Consider the following 19,592-nt stretch of genomic DNA (forward strand, 5'->3'; position numbering starts at 1 on the left):
ATGGCATCGAGCGGGCTCAAATTTTAGTATGTTATAGCTGGGCCTTAGAGCTTTCCATCAGTACCAAACTTAAGGTCCCCCGACCCCCCTGACCCGAGCTATAAGGGTCCAAAAAAATTTTCTTAAAATGGCCATAACTCCGGTTCTAATTGTCAGAATTTAAAAAGTGAGGGCTTTTTGGAAAGCTCTCGTGAAATGCCACTTCCCCTTCTAACATCGCAAGTTCATAAAACCACCGCTAGGGGCGCTTTTTTTAAAAAGAAAATTTTTAAATCTTATAAGTTAAATAACTCAAAAATTCCTTACGCAATCGAGCTGAAATTTTAGTATGTTGTAGCCGTTGATTATACCTATCAAACACAAAAAACCTTAAGTCGATCCATAACCCCTGACCCGAGCTATAAGGGGTCAAAGTTCGAACATTGACCGGCCTCTATCTCCGGTTCTAATTAACATAGCGACCTAAATTTTACCTTTTTGGTTTCGTCTCGATGAGCACTTTCAGATGGAAGTTCAAAAAGTCACCACAGGTGGCGCTGTGATAGCGTCAAAATTCATCGAAATTCAAAGTCACTTTTCTCAAAAACGGCATTGTGCAAGTTAATGAAATTTTAGTATGTTGTAGTCCAGTCTAGGACGTTTCCAAAATGGTGCGTATGTGCGCTGTGGTTGAAACAGAACCGGAGATATGAGGGGTCAAAGTTCACGAAATTCAAAAAATCATATCTCCGGTTCTGTGTGACCGATTTTGATGAATGAGGGCTTAAACGAAAGATCTCACCAAATACTACAACTTTCTAAAATATTTGAACTTCGTGGGACCAACACCAGGGGCGCCACAGTCGAAAAACCAATTTCAATATCACATAACCTCAATTATCTCGACTGTCGCTGAACCGATTTTGATGATTACTTCGACATAATTGTAGAGCACATTTGTCTCTACATTTCGTCCATACGTCATTTTCCGCTCAGACTACGCTATCACTCCGATTTTGCCGTTTAAGTGTGAAAAAATTGATTTTTCCCATAATAACGCTTTGAAATCACTCAGATGCCAATTTGACTGCCTCTACTCCACCAAGACACTTAAAATAGGGGTTTAAATGGAAAGTCCCGCAAAATACAACAATTCTTTGATATAGTTGAAGTTCAACAAATGACTACTTGGGGAACTCTGGATGAAAAAACGAGTTAAGAAACAAAAAACCTCGATTATCTTGGCTTCTGAGTAATCGATGAGTTCAAGTTCTACGGCAAAATTATAGAGAACATTCTGGTCTACATTTCACCCATATATCACTTTTCTGTCAGTTCATCCAAATCCTTGATATTTTGGTTTAAATACAAAATTTGTATAATTTCACGAATTTTATTCAAGACAACTGAATGGCGTCTCCCAACTTCAGCTCTAAATCGAATTTGCATGCACTCCGAGTTAGCTCACGTTAAGAATCTCACCTACATAAGCCGGTTAGGATTATCTGTCCCTTTTTTGACGAAATTACGAAAATTAATAAATTTACTAACTAATGCATTTTGAGAACAGTTATGAATTTTATAAGGTTGTAACAGAGTATTTTAGTGCTAAATTTAGTTCTGAAAACTTATCCACGTTTGGGGTAGTTCTATACAAAATTAAATAGTTTCGGTTGCGACTTTTAAGTATGTTTTTGAGTATCAAACCTAAAAGGACTTTGAAAGCTTAAATTCTCAATAAAAGGATTATTATTAAAGAAGAATTTTCAAAAAATTAAGAAGTGCTAAGATTATTTTTTTTTAGATCGACTAAAATTCACAATTTATTTCTTTTATTTACAGTTAAAAGTAATATCCTATAATTTTTCTTTTAAAACTTAATTAAAGTTAACTACATCTCATTATTTAGCAAAGGATTTTTTAAGAAAAAAGAAAATTTTGGTTTTCGGAAAAAAATTGTTCAAAAAACTACAATTTTCGTTATCTTGCTGGTTTTTAATTAATGTAGATTAATATGAAGTGTCGTAGTATTTTTCATAAGGCAGTAGTGATTTAAAAACGATTATGAACCGGTTACGTACCAATACTAATTTTATTTATCCGAAAATCAGTTGTAGTGGAAAGTGCTCTCCCTTTGAACGTTCATGCCTTCGAATAAAGTGAATTTAATTTGTTTTTCGTAAAAGATTTACACTAAATTATCACGAAATTATCAACGATTGATCATAAGGCAACTAATATTTAATAGAAATGTGTAAGTCTCTTATGAAAACTAAAAGAAAATTCACATTATTCGAAGACATGAACGTTCGAAGGGAGAGTACTTTCCCCTACTCTATTATTTTTTCATTTATTATATTATTTATATATTCATATATAATTCTTTTGAATTAAATTGTATTTTACTAAATTGATTAGGGGGAAGTGGGGCATCTTTGAAATTGAGAATCTATTTTTAAATAAAATTGAGCCTTATCGTGATATAATTTAGCTACATAAACAGATTGAGAAGTTAAATTACATTATGATATGGCTCGGTTCCACTTAAACCTAGGAGAAAAATCCCAATTTCAAAGGTACTCCACTTCCTCCTAAGTTCTGATTTAATTTATGAATCAGTTCTGGTCGGATGTCTCATAAAAATAAACTTTAAAATAATTTCTGAAGTGTCAAACTTTTGAACTGGACCATATGAAACAAATTATTTTCATAGAAAATATTAATGCAAAATCTAGCTTAAAGACGAAATACGTAAATCTGATATACGATTATTCTGGAATACTTTACCGTCCTTCTTTTATTTTCTTTATGAATTATATTGTATCGTGCCCAGGATATCTAAACAATTATTGCACCTGTTATAATAACTCTTGGCAGTATTTTGTTGATTCTTAATACTTGTTTATATGAATCTTGTCAATATCTATTTATCTATTATTAATATCTATTTAGGACCACAAGTGCCTTCACTTCAAATGAAATTAAAAAACTTCCACTTTTATTCTGATCCAATAAAATTATTTTTCACCACATGGGTTCTCTAGTTTCCAAGAAATATGAAACTGTACGTTTTCTTGTTGAACTCTATGATCTTGGCATCGTATGATTTTTGCATTTTGAATAATAAATTACTTGCATTGTGTAAATATACTCTGGAACTTAACCCTTGAACTTTCGCATTGGTGTTTATTTCTTCATCTAAAGAGGATTGTGAATCAACTCCTGTATACAAAACTCAGATTATCTTTCTCCTATCCTCTTTCATATTTCTGTCTTAAATGAGGACTTCTAAAGCTTGAATTCTCGTTTATTGCGAAGATTATATAATATAAATTGTATCTTAGCTATTTAGCAGCTTCCAGTTCTAATGGATTACCTGAATATACCCCGTTATTATAAGATCAAATCTGGTCAAAGTTTCGAGTAATAAAATTAACTAAAACTTTTGAATTTTATGAAATGTGGACAAATTTTTAAGTGTGTAGGGGGAAGTGGGGCACCATTGAAACTGAGATTTTTCTCCTAATGTTTAAGTGGAACCAAGTGGAACTCAGCCATATCATAATGTAATTTAGCTTCTCAATCAATTTGTGCAACTAAATTATATCTCCATAATCGCCTCTACACAATAGGAGCAATTTCTTTAAAAAATGTCTTTTTAAAGAAAATTTCCCTTATCTTTATAGGCAGAAACGTCAGAATTTAAGAAAGGGAATTTTTGACGAAAACAGCTTTTAGTGTATAGATACCATAAGGCTCAATTTTATTTAAAAATAGATAAAAAATCCCATTTCAAAGATGCCTCACTTACAAAAGTGCCCCTCTTCCCCCTAGTGATTTGTGAAACAAAGAGAACATTATTATTACTTTTCATATTTTGTAATAAGTCTTTTACTCATTATTTTTTATTGCAGTATAATATTAACAAGGCATGCAATTGCTTTAGGAAACTATTTAATGCTCTTTACTAGAGCTAGATCTGCTGAATAAATGTTCATAATGCAATGCCAAATTCTACATTTCATTGTACGGTGTATAAGATTTAAGTATCTCTGGAAAAGCTCATAATGAACTTACTGATGGGAGTGACGCCTTCATTCCCATAAACTCAAATGTACGGTGAACTCTTTCAAAAGCGCATTCACATTCTGTTAGAATTTATGAGGTATATGTATATGGTCGTGCTGTAGATGTACAAAATGTTTTCCAGTTCAACAGGCATTGAGCCCTCCTATCTCTTCTGCTCACTTTATTAAATATATGCATAAAATGTAAGGTTTATGGAGTTTTGTATATAAATGAATGTTTGTATGCAGAAATGAACATATAACATGGAGGTGAGATGCTTTTTTCGGTTTCTTGGAAACACGGTTCCAGTACCACACCAAAGAATGTAATATAGAGAAGGAAGAATTGTGGTGTCCCCAGAAGAACTGCAATTCCTTGAGGTGTTTTTATTGGTTACATAAATTTTTGATTCTTTTTTCTACTCTTTTTTCACATCTAGGGGACCATTATTTTTACAAGAACCCTAATGTGCATTTCGATGTAGTTGCTATGTAAAAAAATGTATTACATAGCGTTCTAGTTTTGCAGAACGCTCGAAATTACTATATGAAGGTGCTCTATACCAAAAATTATTTAGAACTATATGGGCTTCAAACCTAATGCCCTAATCAAACTTATGGCTTAAGCCGAAAGACAGTTTGTGGGAAACAAACTGGAATATAGACTTAGACTCATCATTATTCTGATTATAATTACATTAAATCGTCTCTCGGTTTAAGCCATAGGTCTGTTCAACACATAAGGCTTAGCCATATGGCTTAACTTGACTTAACTAAATATATTTTGCAAATCACTGCAATATTACTTATTTTTAGAAAATGCGGACATTCCGGAGGAAAGTTAAATTTCTAGTCTAAAAACCGTTTTACTAATTTTAAATTCATAATGCGGTTCAGTCTTTGATAAAGAATTCTTACGATTTTAATAATTTTGTGATACTTTTCCACTACTTCATATCTATTTTTATCTAATAAAATCATTTTTGTAAATTTATCAAATATCCTCTCAGACAACTTCAGAAACATGCTCCAAAAAATCAAAACGAATTTTCTGGACAAATAGATAGATAAGACATAGACAGTTTAGGTCGTCTATGTATATTTCAGCGATATCTTAAAGTAAGATATCTTATTTAAATACCTTATAATTTAGAAATCTTCCAAATATGGGAAAATAGGGAAGAGTGAAGGTAGGTCATGTTCGTTATATAAGATTTAAGAGTACTCAGAAAAAATCAAGACTATAGCTTTAATCAGTTTAAGTTCTTAATTTTGCTAAAGGCCAGTTGGAATGATAGTTGTGGAAAATGACATTATATTTCAAAAATCATTCTGTTTTCAAAGATCTGATACAAAATGGATCCTCAGGAGTAGGGACAGAAGCTGGAAATTTCGAAGTATCAAAAAACTAAAGTTTCAAAGTGTCGATTCGAATTTACAGGAACATAAAGCTATATTTTTCGATTTTGAGGTTTCAATGTGTTTTGAAAATTATTTTATGGAATTTTTAGATAATCTAGGATACAAAATAGCTTTAATAGAAAACAAGTTGTCAAAAATATACACAACACAAACAATCTTTGTATATTTTATTATATTTTTGAAACAAGGGCATAACTAATACGAGTTTCTCTTATTACGCAAAGATATTCTCATTATTTAGAATTACAGGAGCGTAATACAGCTCCTTACCAGGTTAGAAATATTTTAAAATATAGAAATCTTATAATTTCTGTGCATATAATAAAAACCTATTGGCTCAATTAAATGCACTGTGCAATTAATATTTTTTGTTAAGGATTTACCATGTGATAATTGACATACATATTCTTTAATCTTTAGTGGCGTTGCTTAAAAACTTATTTAGAATTAATTGTGCTTTTATAAACATAAATAAACCATATCTTTTTTAATCTTTGGATGTATTTTTAGAAATAAAATGGTTGGAGGAGCAATATTTATAGAGTATTTAGAATTCACGACTAGAAGCATTCTTAACTAATTTCGAGTTAGATAGATATGTAGATAGATACTTTATATCGAATCTGTAAATTGATTGTGTCTGCCGCCGTCTTACCATTACCGGGATCACCAGGAAAACGGCAGAAACCCTGAATCATAGTCCGTATATGCCACTTATACAGTAGACTCTCACTCAATCGGCTCTTTCTCAATCGGGCGAAAAATTTTGTTGACAATTTTCACGTTTAATTATGAAGCTAATTCGCTCAAATTCGCTGTAGTCCTTACTATTTTATCGTGATTCTTTATAATTGAGCGCTTTTTGTGGAATTTACAAAGGCTTTGATGCTCAATTCTACCGCTAAACCAGATGACATTTTGCCCCATATTCCCGATTGAGAGAGAGTCTACTGTACATTCCTATTATGCTTCATTTCGTTCGAGCAAAACCAGCTGACAAACGATATGTATAAAAGCAGTACATAACTGCATAGGAATAATACAATATGTAATTTAAAAAAAAATTGTCGAATTTCAAAGCGATGTTTCGTACCGCTTGGCCTCTATGTAGATTTAAAACGGACAAATTGGAAAATTGATAAGTATATTTGTACATCAGTTTTCTCAAAATTTTCATTTATTTAAGAGCTTAAAGTAAATAAACCCTTTAGGTATGAGAGGCAAATGTTGTGTATATTTTTAAGTTGAAATCGAGATATTATCACTATTTTATACTACTTCTCTCTCTCTCTGAAGAGTTCGAGCAATAAAAGTAAAATTTGTGGAAAGGTATAAAATATTTCCGATGGAGTTTATATATTCCAGTGTCATTGGCAAGCAAATTCTTCCATTTATCGCCCGAACCACCCCAAGTTTACTAACATTCCGGAGAAGATACTTATTTTTTCACCCACCCGGCTTCTCTTAAGTTTGCAGAATGTAGAGTACTAAAGTTCCGATCTTAAGGCGAAGAATGTGCAAGGAAGGTTTTTTTTGCCCCCCCCCTCTAACAAATTTCACTGCAACATCTATAGTCTATACCCCCAAGGGCTATATAATTACAAAAGCATCCGTAAAAAAGGACGATGATGACACAAAGTGAAAACTTAGTGCAAGAGACACCTCAATGTAGGTGTTTTGGGGGAATGTTGGCTGATGTGTTGGGGAAGCGTTATATGCAAATATACAGATTCTTAACATAGTTTTGGGAGAAAAGTATTTTTACTTCCATTTTAGCCTTTTCTGTTACTTAAAAGGAATGTATAGAGGTGGTCACATTATCTGGATCAGTTAGGCCAGTTCCCATAAGAAAGTTTGTTAAGCGAAAAGGTTTTCTGAACGAAATTGAGTTTGTACAAAGTTGAATTGATAGCCTTTTATTGAATTTGAAGTTTTCTAAATAATTTTAAGTGAAGAATGCAGGTTTGACCTATTTTTAGAAAGTGATTGAAAGTAGGTAAAATCGTTCCATTTAGAGATTATACCTTAGCTATTAATTAATAACGCGCATTACTCTGTTATGGATAAAAAGTACAAATTCTTCATTCTAGGGTAGAGCCAGTACTTTTCGCCACCATTAAGCTTTAGGGGCCTCGTAAGGTGTGACGATTTTTGTCAGACTAAAATGAATTTTTGTATAAAGATACTTTGAAGCAATATCTATCTATATATCTAGGATACGTCTCGAGAATTTAGAGAATCTCATTGAAAAATATGTATTTTCCCCAATTATGCTTGTTTCAGTACTTTTCACTACCTTTAAAACGAATTTAAATTAATTAAGAGACGTAAAAACGTATTGAGATATTAGAACAGAACATATTATGAGTGTTGAAATGCTACTTATTCTTAAATACCTTAAATTAGTTGTTTTATATTAGGTGGCGAAAAAGTGCTTACATGGCGAAAAGGGCTGACTCTACCCTACTTACTATTCATTCCGCACTATAGGGTAATCCACGCCAATATAAAAAATATCGTATATTAAAAAGATAATTATGACAAATATTTAAAAAAAATTCCTAATTATATGAAAAATACTTCAAAGATTCTCACGATTTTATTTATTACGGAGAAAGATACGAACGAGAGATAAAACTAATGTAATGTTTCGTCTTCCAATATCGATTTACAACAGGTTCATTTGAAAACCTAAAGTCGATATCTCATACCGTTTGGCTTTTAAGTTTGTCAGAGAATAAACGAATATGTGACATTACGTAATTTTGATTGAATGATTGAATTTAAAAAATTACTTTCATTTAGAATTTAAATAAAACTATACGTAAGTTATCTGTCTTGCATTATATTGTAGGAGCAATTGGTTTTTATTTAAAAGCAATCCTATAAGAAATTCTTAAGTATCTGAGAAATGAAACTGTTAGTGAATGAGAAATGGATAAATTGGAAGTATGAGGATGAAAAACAAAGCGAAGAAATTACATTGGGAAAACTTGATATAAATGCTTCAGTACGACATGACAGTAAGAATGAGTAGCTTTTCTACCTCCTATAAGAAAGTTTGTTGTCTTTTCACATAGGAATATAAGTATTTATATAAGTGCGAGGGAGTTGGAAATGTGTTTTACCATTGCAAGTTGGTGGGAACACAATTCGATTAAATTACCAACTGAAATTGGAAGATCCTTATCCCTTATTATTACTATGCTTTACTATATTGTGAGTTATGCTTGCAGAGGGGAAAACAAGCGAAAGATATCTAATTGCACATTAAGGAAATTACTTTACATTTGATTATGCCTTATTGCAATATGATGAAAATCGATTTTCTCGCTGTTATTCTATTAAGTTACAAGTTTCTTATTACTTATTCAAAATTGCATAACGATTTCGATGTTGAACTATTTATAGGCCTATTTTCTTGCAATATTTTTGGCAAACTTGAATAAATTAAAGGTGCTGACAGACATTTTGCCTTAATTAATGTTTGTCGGAACTTTTAAGAAGAGCTTTAATTAATTATTTCATTCACAGGAGATAGCCCTGATCTGGGCTTTATTCTTATAAATACCAAAGTTCAATCGATATCTCATTTGAACTTCCATATTCATCCTACTTTGCACCAACTTGGAGGTTTTGAATTAGCAGAAGTTTTTCTCTTAAGATATTACTAACCAACTTTCTCAAAGATATCAAGACCTGGAAAATCTTGTTGTTGATGTAAAATATTATCAAAATAATGCTACCTCGTTTCATCTACCTTAATTAATTTAGCATTTATTAAATTTTCCTCGTTAGGTGTGCAATAATTTCCATTCCCCTCTTGAAAAACTTATATTTCAAAATTATGTCCTGTATCTCTTTTTTTTCTCGTGCGCTTGACTTAACCATCGTGAGCTTATGGGGCGCGTGTAGACATCATAACTCACGAATTCTTGACAAGAAACTAATTGGGTCGTGGTGGAATGTATCTTGGCTTTTATTACCTTCCTAATTGCATCACATTTTTAATCTTGTGCTGGTCTTCCGGTGGCAAGGGGTTACAATGGTAATACTTCTCGAGGTGATATAATCCACATAAAACAAAACACAAAGAAAGTTAAGACTCTCAAGGGGGTGGATACTATGCGATAAAACGAAGTGGAAGTAACATGGAAAGGTATGAATAGGGGAGGGTGGTTAACACGTTAAATAGTTCCTCTTTTTCTATTCATTCTATGTGTCGTAGTTTTCTAGCATACTGGATGTCTTGCTAACGTAACATGTGAGGGTATCTTGAGGGTTATTAACAGCCAACTTTAGGCATTATTTGTCTTATGAAGAAATTCAGGAAAAAAAAGTTCTCAAGAAAGTCATAACATTAAGCTTAGTTATTGCAACACTTATTCGATATTTGCATTTAATTTTTGGGATTAGACTAGTTTTTGCAAGTAAATATTTTAATTTGCAATGAAAAAACTGAACTTTCAAGCTTACTTAAATGAACTTATTTATTGAGTTTGTTTGAAATCATCTTCAACTCTTCAATTGACTTTTCGTATCACTTCTTTTGATTGACGATCTTTGTCATATTTTTTTTTAAATTCGCACATAAATACAGGTAATAAATTAGAACTCTGTATGCGAAAATTACTTTCATTATAAATAATACTCTACATAATAATGACGTAATATGTTAGACACACCTACGATTTAATCCGAGAGATGGATTAACGTAATTATATTCAAAATAATGATTAGACTACATTTTCATAAGTTTCCTGCTAAGCCGTCTTTCGTTCAGCTTAAGGGCAGAATCACATTAACTGTGAAATGCTCACCGTATTTCGTTAATTTACGCATTTTCATTGCAATTCTTACGCGAATTCTCGATTACCGTATTACCTTATCTCATACTCGGTGGCACTAGCTGAAAATAATATATGAAAATTGAAGAAATAAAACGGAAATGCGATAAACGGTGAGCAAAAAAACTGTACGAATAATTTCTCTTACAGTTTTTTTTTTACTCACCGTTCTTATATTATTTTCATCTAGTGCCAACGAGTATAAGATAAGGTAATACGGTTATGGAAAATTTGGGTAAGAATTCCAATGAAAATGTGTAAATTAACTAAATACAGTGAGGCTACGACGAGCATTTTATTGTCAATGTGATTCTGTCCTAAGCCTTGAGTGTTTCGAGGTCATAAGGCTTCCCAGGAACAAAAATGATACGAATAAGATTATTTCGCTTTATAAGAATAAGATTATTTAGCCTTCAAATACTAATAAAGAATAAATCTTTTTTTTTTAAATTGTGTAAATTAGTAAGTAAATCGTCGGTTGCATCTACCTCTGTCGTATCTGCATTTGTTTTGTATTTGCATTCGTTGCAAGCTATAATATAGACGTCCCCTCTTGCGTGAAATGCTGACACAAAAGAAATGCAGATACAATAGAGGTAGACGCAACCGACGAAATATCATCAAAGTTTGAAGTTACAAATTAGTCGAGTTGGAACAAAACCACTGAAGAAGAAGCAGCAGACAGAGAATAAAACTAAATTAATAAAAAAGTAATAGTAATAATTCCCATATAATAAGAAACAAAAGTAAGTTTTGTGGCTATGTGTAGTGTTCAGAGGACCAAAGACGTTTCCAAATCATTAGAAAGATTATAATTGACCCACTGAGGAAGACCCATACCGAGGGTTGAAAGCTTTGGAGAAAAATTTAGTCTTTGATTTGAGAAGAAGGCAATCCTCTGACGAACACCGGAAGAAACTGAAGAGAATATACAACTGCGTCAGATACAGTATTCGAAGATAAAGTTCTACATACGTCTATTTTGAATTAAATTTTTTTTCTTAAAGGTGAAATTCTTTTAAAATGCTTTAAGAACTTATTGATTTGTGCTCGATTACGTGTAATAGAACCTGAACTAAATTGTTATAAGTCGCAATTTTGAAAATTCAGCTTATCAAAAATAAGAGATATCGTGACTTTATATTTAAAAAAAAACCTTTATAATCTCCTTGAAGGATTATGTTTCAGACAGACTCACAATTTAAGCCGAGAGACGGCTTAGTGGAAAATGACGGAAAAGTAGTTTAGTTTAACCATTATTGCGAATATTCTTGCAAGAACCTGTCTTTCGGCTAATCCTCCGGTCTGTCGAGGCCTTTATACAGCCACAGCATTTCTGCCGTTTGGCTTCGGAGACTGGTTATCAATGCTAAGATGGCGGCAGACGCAAGGAAGGGTGGAAAATGTAGAATTTGAATAAATTATTATAATTATTAGTTAAATGAAAAATTAAAGGGGTGGCAATGCGTTCCAGCTTTGCGAAATGGTCAAACTCATACGTAAAAAGTGCTTTCGTATCATTTACAGTTTAACAGTTCTCAATCGATTGGAACTGATTTATAAATCACGCAAAAAAAAGCTCAATATACCTTAAGAGTAATACAAGTGAATTAAGGATAAAAATCACTTATCTATTTATGAACCGAATCATTACTATTTATATCAAAAAAATACATATGTAATGCAATATGTCAAGTGGAATCTCTATTGTTAATCTGTTGAATGAGACATTTCAATAGGAAATCGATTTGTGAAAGTGCCATTTCCTGAAGCACACCCATTTATACTAGAATTATCGTATCTCCCTTCTGATTTAGATTATGGCAGATTAAAGCAAAGATTTTGAATTTGAGATTAGAAATCAATTATTTTAGACTATTACATTTCATTGCACTTACCTTAAAATTTAATGGAAGAACGGGCTTATTTATATTTTTCATGGTAAATTGTGCTTTGTTTCCGATTTTCGGGAAATATAGTATATAACATGAAAAGCTATTACGAACATGAAAAATTAATTGACCTAAATTTATTCATGCTTTGTTTACGAGAATAATGTTGAATAACCCATAATAGTATAAACACTGTAAAGTGTTTATTGAAAGTCACTAGAAAATTAAATTATGCTGCAGTTGTATTTTGGAAATGACAATTTCCCATTTATCCTATTTTTTTTTTCAAAATTGAGGCTTTGTTAGTATAACCGCAGAACAATAGGGCGGATTTGTTATTTTAATGGAAAACCATAATTCGGTTATAATCAATATTAACAATAATGGCAATATTGTTGTTGCAGACTAAACTTAATTTTATAAACTTTATACACTTGATGGACAGCTTCATTGATGTTGTTTGAGTAAATATTGTTGGAGAAATTGTAAATTAACAAACGACTTTTGTATATTATTTGAAATTTGTAGGAGAAGCAGCTTGACAAATCTGCAAGAAATGCCTTATTCTATTTCATTTTAACCCTGTTGAACTTGTACATTAAATTTCTTAAGCCGCAAAATATGAGACATGATGAAGAGTTTTAGACAACAGTTTCCTTTTGAGGAAGACCCAGGGAAATGCTGGGGTACAGTATTTCTTGCCTGCAATGCTATATCAACAAAAGAATGGTAGACAATTGCGCCAGTTGTTTGTGCTACCGCATAAACTAACGGATTTTCATGAGAATTAAAGCCAAGACATATAAACCACTTGACATCGTCATGTCTATAGATAAAGTATAATATGTTTTTTGGAAGGTAGTACGGCGAAGAAGAATAGCTTTCAACATAGAACTCAAGTAAAAGTTTATGCCACTTGTGTTTGCCTTCCACATGACTTTGGAGTATATGAAAATAATGGTACATATTACTATATCCACTAAGAGTTTTCCAAGAGACAATAGATAAATTTCCCAGAGATCCAAAAATAAATTGAATGAAAAGTATGGGAGTTTTTCGGTGAAATAACAATGGAAAGAAATTTCTTGTTTTTTTTCGCAATCCTCTGGGTTATAAAAAGTAAGTTGTAAGAAAAATATTATTTCTTTGAATACCATTGATTGCTCTATAAATGACATATTTGAAGATATATGGTATCACATTACAAGCTTCTGAATAACTTTTCTATTTACCCATATTATATGTACATATAGTGTTTTTGCATAGGATATTGTTGTATATACAAGATAGAATAGAACGTGCTGAACGTACCATACAACAACTATTTAATATTCTGTCTGTTGCTTAACTATTTTGTATGAATAAATAAAAACAGCTCGGAAAATATTTTGGCATATACGAGAGTTATACGTGCGGGAGGTATAAGAAGGACCAAAAGAAAACTAAGACTAAATTCAGGTATATGTTGTCAAGATCCTCCATATATAATCTTGACATGTTGAATAGATATTGATTGTTCCTTCCATACAATTTCACTTTGGTCCCCCCTCCCCCACCTATTTTACTTGTTCAATTTTGCCATATAAGTTGTGAACCAATGTTACTTCTGGGCTATATCCTTTTAGATATCCTGTGAAAATTTTTCCTCTTTTTTTCGCCTCTCACATACCAGTCACGATTTCTCTGCGACATTCACACACAAAAACCCTTGATTATCATTGATCCCGAACCCTGGATGTGTGTGATATATTATTTTCTTTTGTACCATTTCGACATGGGAGGGATGAAGTTGCGTCCAGAGTATGCTGTTGAGATAACAAATTCGCATGATGGTCAGTGAAGCTTTTTGAACTCTTCGTCAGTTGCAAAATGATTGATTTTTATATATGTATATATGTGAGCAGACGACAAATGTGTGGGTGGTAAAATGTTAAATTGATTTCTCATACTTTCATCAGGCAGCATTTTACTCCATGTGAATGGATCTCGTTTTTTTTGTTCCACGCAACCACTGAAACATTGTGTATTTGGAATAGTAATGATCTAGAGCAATTTTCTACCATTCAGCTCTAGTGATTTTCAGAAATCTTTTGTCACTGAGGGTATTATATTTGACATTTTTTTCAGAGTTGAAGGGTACTTAGTGGATTTAGTGCTAGAACAGTCACTATTATGATGTCTATTGGTCTATAGCTGGAGTGAGCAAGAACCGTTTGAAATCGAATAAACGTCAAAATAAGTTTGTCCAGGTAGCGTTTTGACCATGGTCGCACAATTTTCATTTGACGTTTGTTCGGTTTCAAACGGTTCTTGCTCAATCCTGGTTTATAGGTTACATTTACACTAGATCTTTGAACTATTTTTCTGGATATCATACATAAATTGTGCTAATGTCGCATGTAGTCGTGCTTATTTTTGAGGTTAGTCATCTGTCAACAATAAATCAGTAACAATACAGTAGACTCTCTCTCTCAATCGGTCATAATGGTGCAAAATGTCATCCAAATTATCGAGAGATTTGAGTATCAAAATCATTGTAAATTCCACAAAAAGCGCTCAAATATAAAGAATCACGATAAAACAAGGGGAACTAGGGCAAAGTGCCCATTGCCCATGCTTGATAATATTGGAAGCTTCGTAATGACTAAATTTTTCCTATGTTTCTCAATAAATGTGACTCAGCAATATATTTTAAAAACTGGACACTTTTCCATAGTTTTTATAATATGGTTTCAATGAGTAACATATATATTGTGAAACATAGAAAATTTAGTCATTACGAAGCTTCTAATGGTATCAAGCATGGGCAGTTTTCCCTACAGCGAATTTAAACAAATTTGCTTTAAGATCGGACGTGAAAATTGTCAACAAAATTTTGCGCCCAATTGAAAAAGAGCCGATTGAGCGAGAGTCTACTGTACTGACAGATATCGCAAATCAACATTTTTTTCTAACAACAAAAATGTTTAACTTTGACCCAATAAACAGCATTTAATTTGAAGAAAAAAAAAACAAGTTTGCACATTATTGTTTAGTTAGAGAGGCCTACAGCTAACATGAACCATTGAAAATCCTTCGTGAAAATAAATTTAAATATTTCAGAAATTGTGATCCCGATGTGAAAAGTCAATATGACCAAGAGCAAGTTAGGGCATTGATCTACAAGCGTTGTTGGATGAAAATTACTATAAGATTAGCTTTCAGGGGTATGAAATATGAAACATGACTTGATAAAGTATTTTCAAGCATTTACAAGCCATAGAAAAAATGGAATAAAATTGCTGCTGTATTAATTTGATTGAAAAACCAGAGAAAAAATCCAAAAAATTCGCTTCTTTTTGCTTTTTAAGTATGTTTGCTTTTTGCTTATGCTTTTTGAAGTTTTGCTTTAATTTTGCTTTTGAAGTATGAATGAAATAGTTTATATTGAATTGGCTTGGCATAGGTGATGTGAAATTGATAGGGGAAACTCTCCCTTCGGACGTTCATGCCTTCGAATAATGTGAATTTTCTTTTACTTTTCATAGGAGACCTACACATTTCTATTAAATATTATATTAGTTAGCTTATTATTAATTATTAATAATTATGTGATAATTAAGTAAAATCTCTTAGGAAAAATAGGGGAAAGTACTCTCCCTTCGAACGTTCATGCCTTCGAATAATGTGAATTTTCTTTTAGTTTTCATAAGAGACTTACACATTTCTATTAAATTATTAGTTGGCTTGTCATCAATTGTTGATAATTTCGTGATAATTTGGTGTAAATCTCTTACGAAAAACAAATGAAATTCGTATTATTCGAAGGCATGAACGTTCGAAGGGAGAGCACTTACCCCTTAAGAAAATACACTTTATTCGAAGGCATGAACGTTCGAAATGGGATTACTTTCCCCTACGGTTTGAGTATTCTAAGTCTAAAACTCCGTAGTTTTCACACGATGAGGGATCAAAATCGAAAACAGTACCAACTTGCTTTGGGAAAACACAAAGCTTCCCGGTTGGTGGCAAGGTACCAAACAAGTCAATGAACATTGTTATCGATAACAGATGATTCCAGGACCCTTGAAAAAGATTGTGGCATTCCTAAATAGTAACGACGTTAGAATATAACTGATACTGATAGTTTTTTTTTAAGGACATTTGTTTAATTGTTAAGTGTTTTAGTGGTAATGGGATCTTGGTCACAATAAGCCGATAGGCCTCAGGCCTATATCAAGGGTAAGGGAGGGATCAAAAAAAAAATAACAGATGATCAATTTTTGACCAAGAATTTAGGAGTAACAAGACGGGGCCAATATGAAGGTCTGAGGAACACTGTCAATCGCTGGTGAACCTCTCTTATCTCTGGAAATTCCTCAATTTTTGTTGGTAAAATAAACTGAATATTAGACAAGGACCTATTATAGTCCATTACAGATCGACCATAAATCTCATTGTAAAAATGCTTAGTTTCTCTAACTGATACGTGATACTAACTAAGGGAAGCTGGGGCACTACCGAACATGGGGTAGCACCGAAACTATGACAATCATTTCTTCAGTGGACAATTATCAGTATAACAGTATTAAAAGCAAACAGTATTAAAGCTAACTAATATTTAAAATAAATGTGTAGGGGGAGGTGGGGCTACTTTGAGCTGTGGGGCTACATTGCTATACGATGTTTTCTCATGTTTCTAAAGGAAACTGGGTTTTTATATGATGTAATTTGGAAAGACAAAACAATTGTGGATTTAAATAAAATAACTATAAGGATCAGCTTCATTTAGAAATATGCAAAAAAATCGTATAACAATGTAGCCCCATAGCTCAAAATTGCCCCACCTCCCCCTAAATCTTTTAGAAAAATTAATGAAAATTCACATTTTTCGAAGGTATGAATGTTCGAAGGGAGAGTACTTTCCCCTATACATGAATTTTGAAAATATGTTCTATAGAGTCATCTCTAAGGTATGGTCTTCAGACCTAATGCCCTAAACAGACTTATGCCCTAGACACACTTACGACTTAAGCCGAGAGACGACTTAGTGGAAAACGATGGAAATGTAGTTTGACCTTTATTTCTAATATAATTACGCTACGCCGTCTCTCGGCTAATCCTCAGGTCTGTCAAGGCCCTTACGGTTGAAACTGACAGATGGCTTAGTGGGAAACTGATAGGAATGAGTCTGATCATTATTTGATTATAATTACTTTAAGCCGTATCTAGACTTAAGTCGTTCGTCTGCGTATCACATAAGGCTAAACTATTGTGGCTTATCTACTATAATTTTTCAACAAATAATATTGCATATTAATATGTATAATCATCAAGAATCACTGAATTTGCAGGTTATTTAGTAGATCCACACCTTCGGAAACTTGGCTGAATATCTAATCTGAAAACTTCTTAATCCAATATTTACGAAGATTTTCAGATAGTCAATACGAAAGTGAAACAAAGAAAAGTAGACAGTTTGAATAGAATTCTTGAACATGTAACAAAAAAAATCCCGAAGAGATTCAAGCTGCGTGAAAGTCTTCTACCCTAAACTGACTCAATCTATATAAATTTTACTTTAGTCTATGCCTATTTTAAACCTTCTAAACCTTGTATTACATAAAAAATTCTGGATAATAAAATATCTAGTGGCTTATCGTTACAGGGAGAAACTTTTTCATATTTTTTCATAAGTTTGCTTTTCAGTTGCTCTCTATACAGAAACCAATGAATTCAAATTATAATTGCTGGGCGGATGGTAAATTTTATATAAAATGAGAACTGAGAAATGTTCACTATAAATTTATTGTCTGGAAATTGTTGCGCTCACGAGACTTTCCAGACAAATTTTAGCTTAGTCTGTAGACTGTACATTTTGCTATTCAACCCCTTTTTCTGTGCCATTTGAAAGTCTATAGTGCCCTGGGTTATATTTATTGGAGTCTATATAGACTCTATACTGTAACTTATGTATCTCTTCCCCTTTTTATTCACGGGGATGGTGTGAACGTTAAATGTGAGAAGAATGTGAAATTGATCACATGTATCCTGACTCTGTGATATATATAGATATATTTATATAATTCTCTTTGACTATATTGGAAGTTTTATTGTTTTACTATTTTATTGGCAGGAGGTGCACGTTCTGAAGGCACTCGTTCTGGGTGAGGAAGAACGAGGACAGAGTCAGTATCAAGTGATGTGTTTCGTGACGAAATTCCAGAAAGGCGATTTCATCTCATCAGATGCAATGGCAAAATTGCGACAGGTAAAATATGTCAAGAAAAAATCAAATGATCAGTAAAAAACTAGATGTTTATTTTATTGCAAAAACCTGAATCTTTACAAAAAAGGGGTGGCAAAGCGTCCCAGGGTTTGCGAAATGCTCGAACTCGTGGCTTAGATGCTATACCACAAAAGTACTTTCGCATCATTTACCGTTTACCGATTCTCAACCGATTTGAACCGATTCATAAATCACTCAAAAGATCCCCCAAAATAGTTTTAAAAGTAATAGGATTGATTTTCAGATAAAATTTTTTTTATAGGTTATGAACCGGTTCATTGCCGATTCAAAACTGATTGGAACTGGTTCAGTTTTATAAGAAATTCCAAGACCTTTTCAACGACCCCAAACATGACCTCATTTGCTTGATAAATGCGCTCTCTAGTGTCTTTTTAACCTTTGACCTTGGAAAACCGTTATTAGGAATGATTCAACGGTATTTTCGTATATGGACGAAATTTTCGCCTGGGTAATCTCTTAAACATATCCAAAAAACATAGTTTTGGAGGGAAAGGGGAGGGGTCTGGGGAAAATGAGGGGCATGTTAACGATCCTTGGGTCGACTTATGGGGAGGGGTCCCCCGAGGGTCCCAAGTCTCTATCTCTAACCGTTTGGCCTTTAGAGCTGATGATAGCCGGACGGACAGACCGGACAGACGGACAAACAGCGTGACGACATTTCTCAGAAATCGTCTGAAACGTGAAGATTTGTTGAGAAAAGTGGTTTCCGGGGGTGGAAGATGGAAATTTGGGGGAGTGGAAAAATCGAGGGATTATATACTGCTCTCTCCGTAGAGTTCGAGCAGTAAAATTGGTCTTTTTTAATTAACATGCTTAGACAGTAAGTTGTAGGTTAAATTATACAAAAAAGTTTATTTTCCTTTTGACAAAACTTGAAGAACAATTTTACTATTTTTATTTATTTTTGTTACTGCTATATATTGTACACAGTGACACGAAACATTAAAGATCAATATTATAATGTCAATGTACTTTTAGTTTTTTGGGGGATAAAGAACTAAGTTTAGTCAGAAGTCTTGATGCGCATAATTTATGGTGGTTGTGCTTAAAAGTAGACCGAACGTAAAAGTTTTTAGCAAAACTCAATGAATTTAAG

At 32.8% G+C, this 19,592-nt stretch overlaps 1 protein-coding gene across 3 annotated transcripts in view; it reads left to right on the forward strand.

The window, feature by feature from the left end:
* LOC129807176 (out at first protein) overlaps positions 1 to 19,592 on the forward strand; it is a 97,982-nt gene that overhangs the window by 40,504 nt on the left and 37,886 nt on the right. For all 3 annotated transcript variants that reach the window (XM_055856267.1, XM_055856268.1, XM_055856266.1), the window contains exon 3: positions 18,323 to 18,457. In XM_055856267.1, coding sequence (XP_055712242.1) covers positions 18,323 to 18,457 — 135 coding nt within the window. The remainder of the gene's footprint in view (positions 1 to 18,322; positions 18,458 to 19,592) is intronic.

The sequence above is a fragment of the Phlebotomus papatasi genome, chromosome 3 (genome assembly GCF_024763615.1).
Source record: "Phlebotomus papatasi isolate M1 chromosome 3, Ppap_2.1, whole genome shotgun sequence".
Taxonomy (NCBI): Eukaryota; Metazoa; Arthropoda; class Insecta; order Diptera; family Psychodidae; genus Phlebotomus; species Phlebotomus papatasi.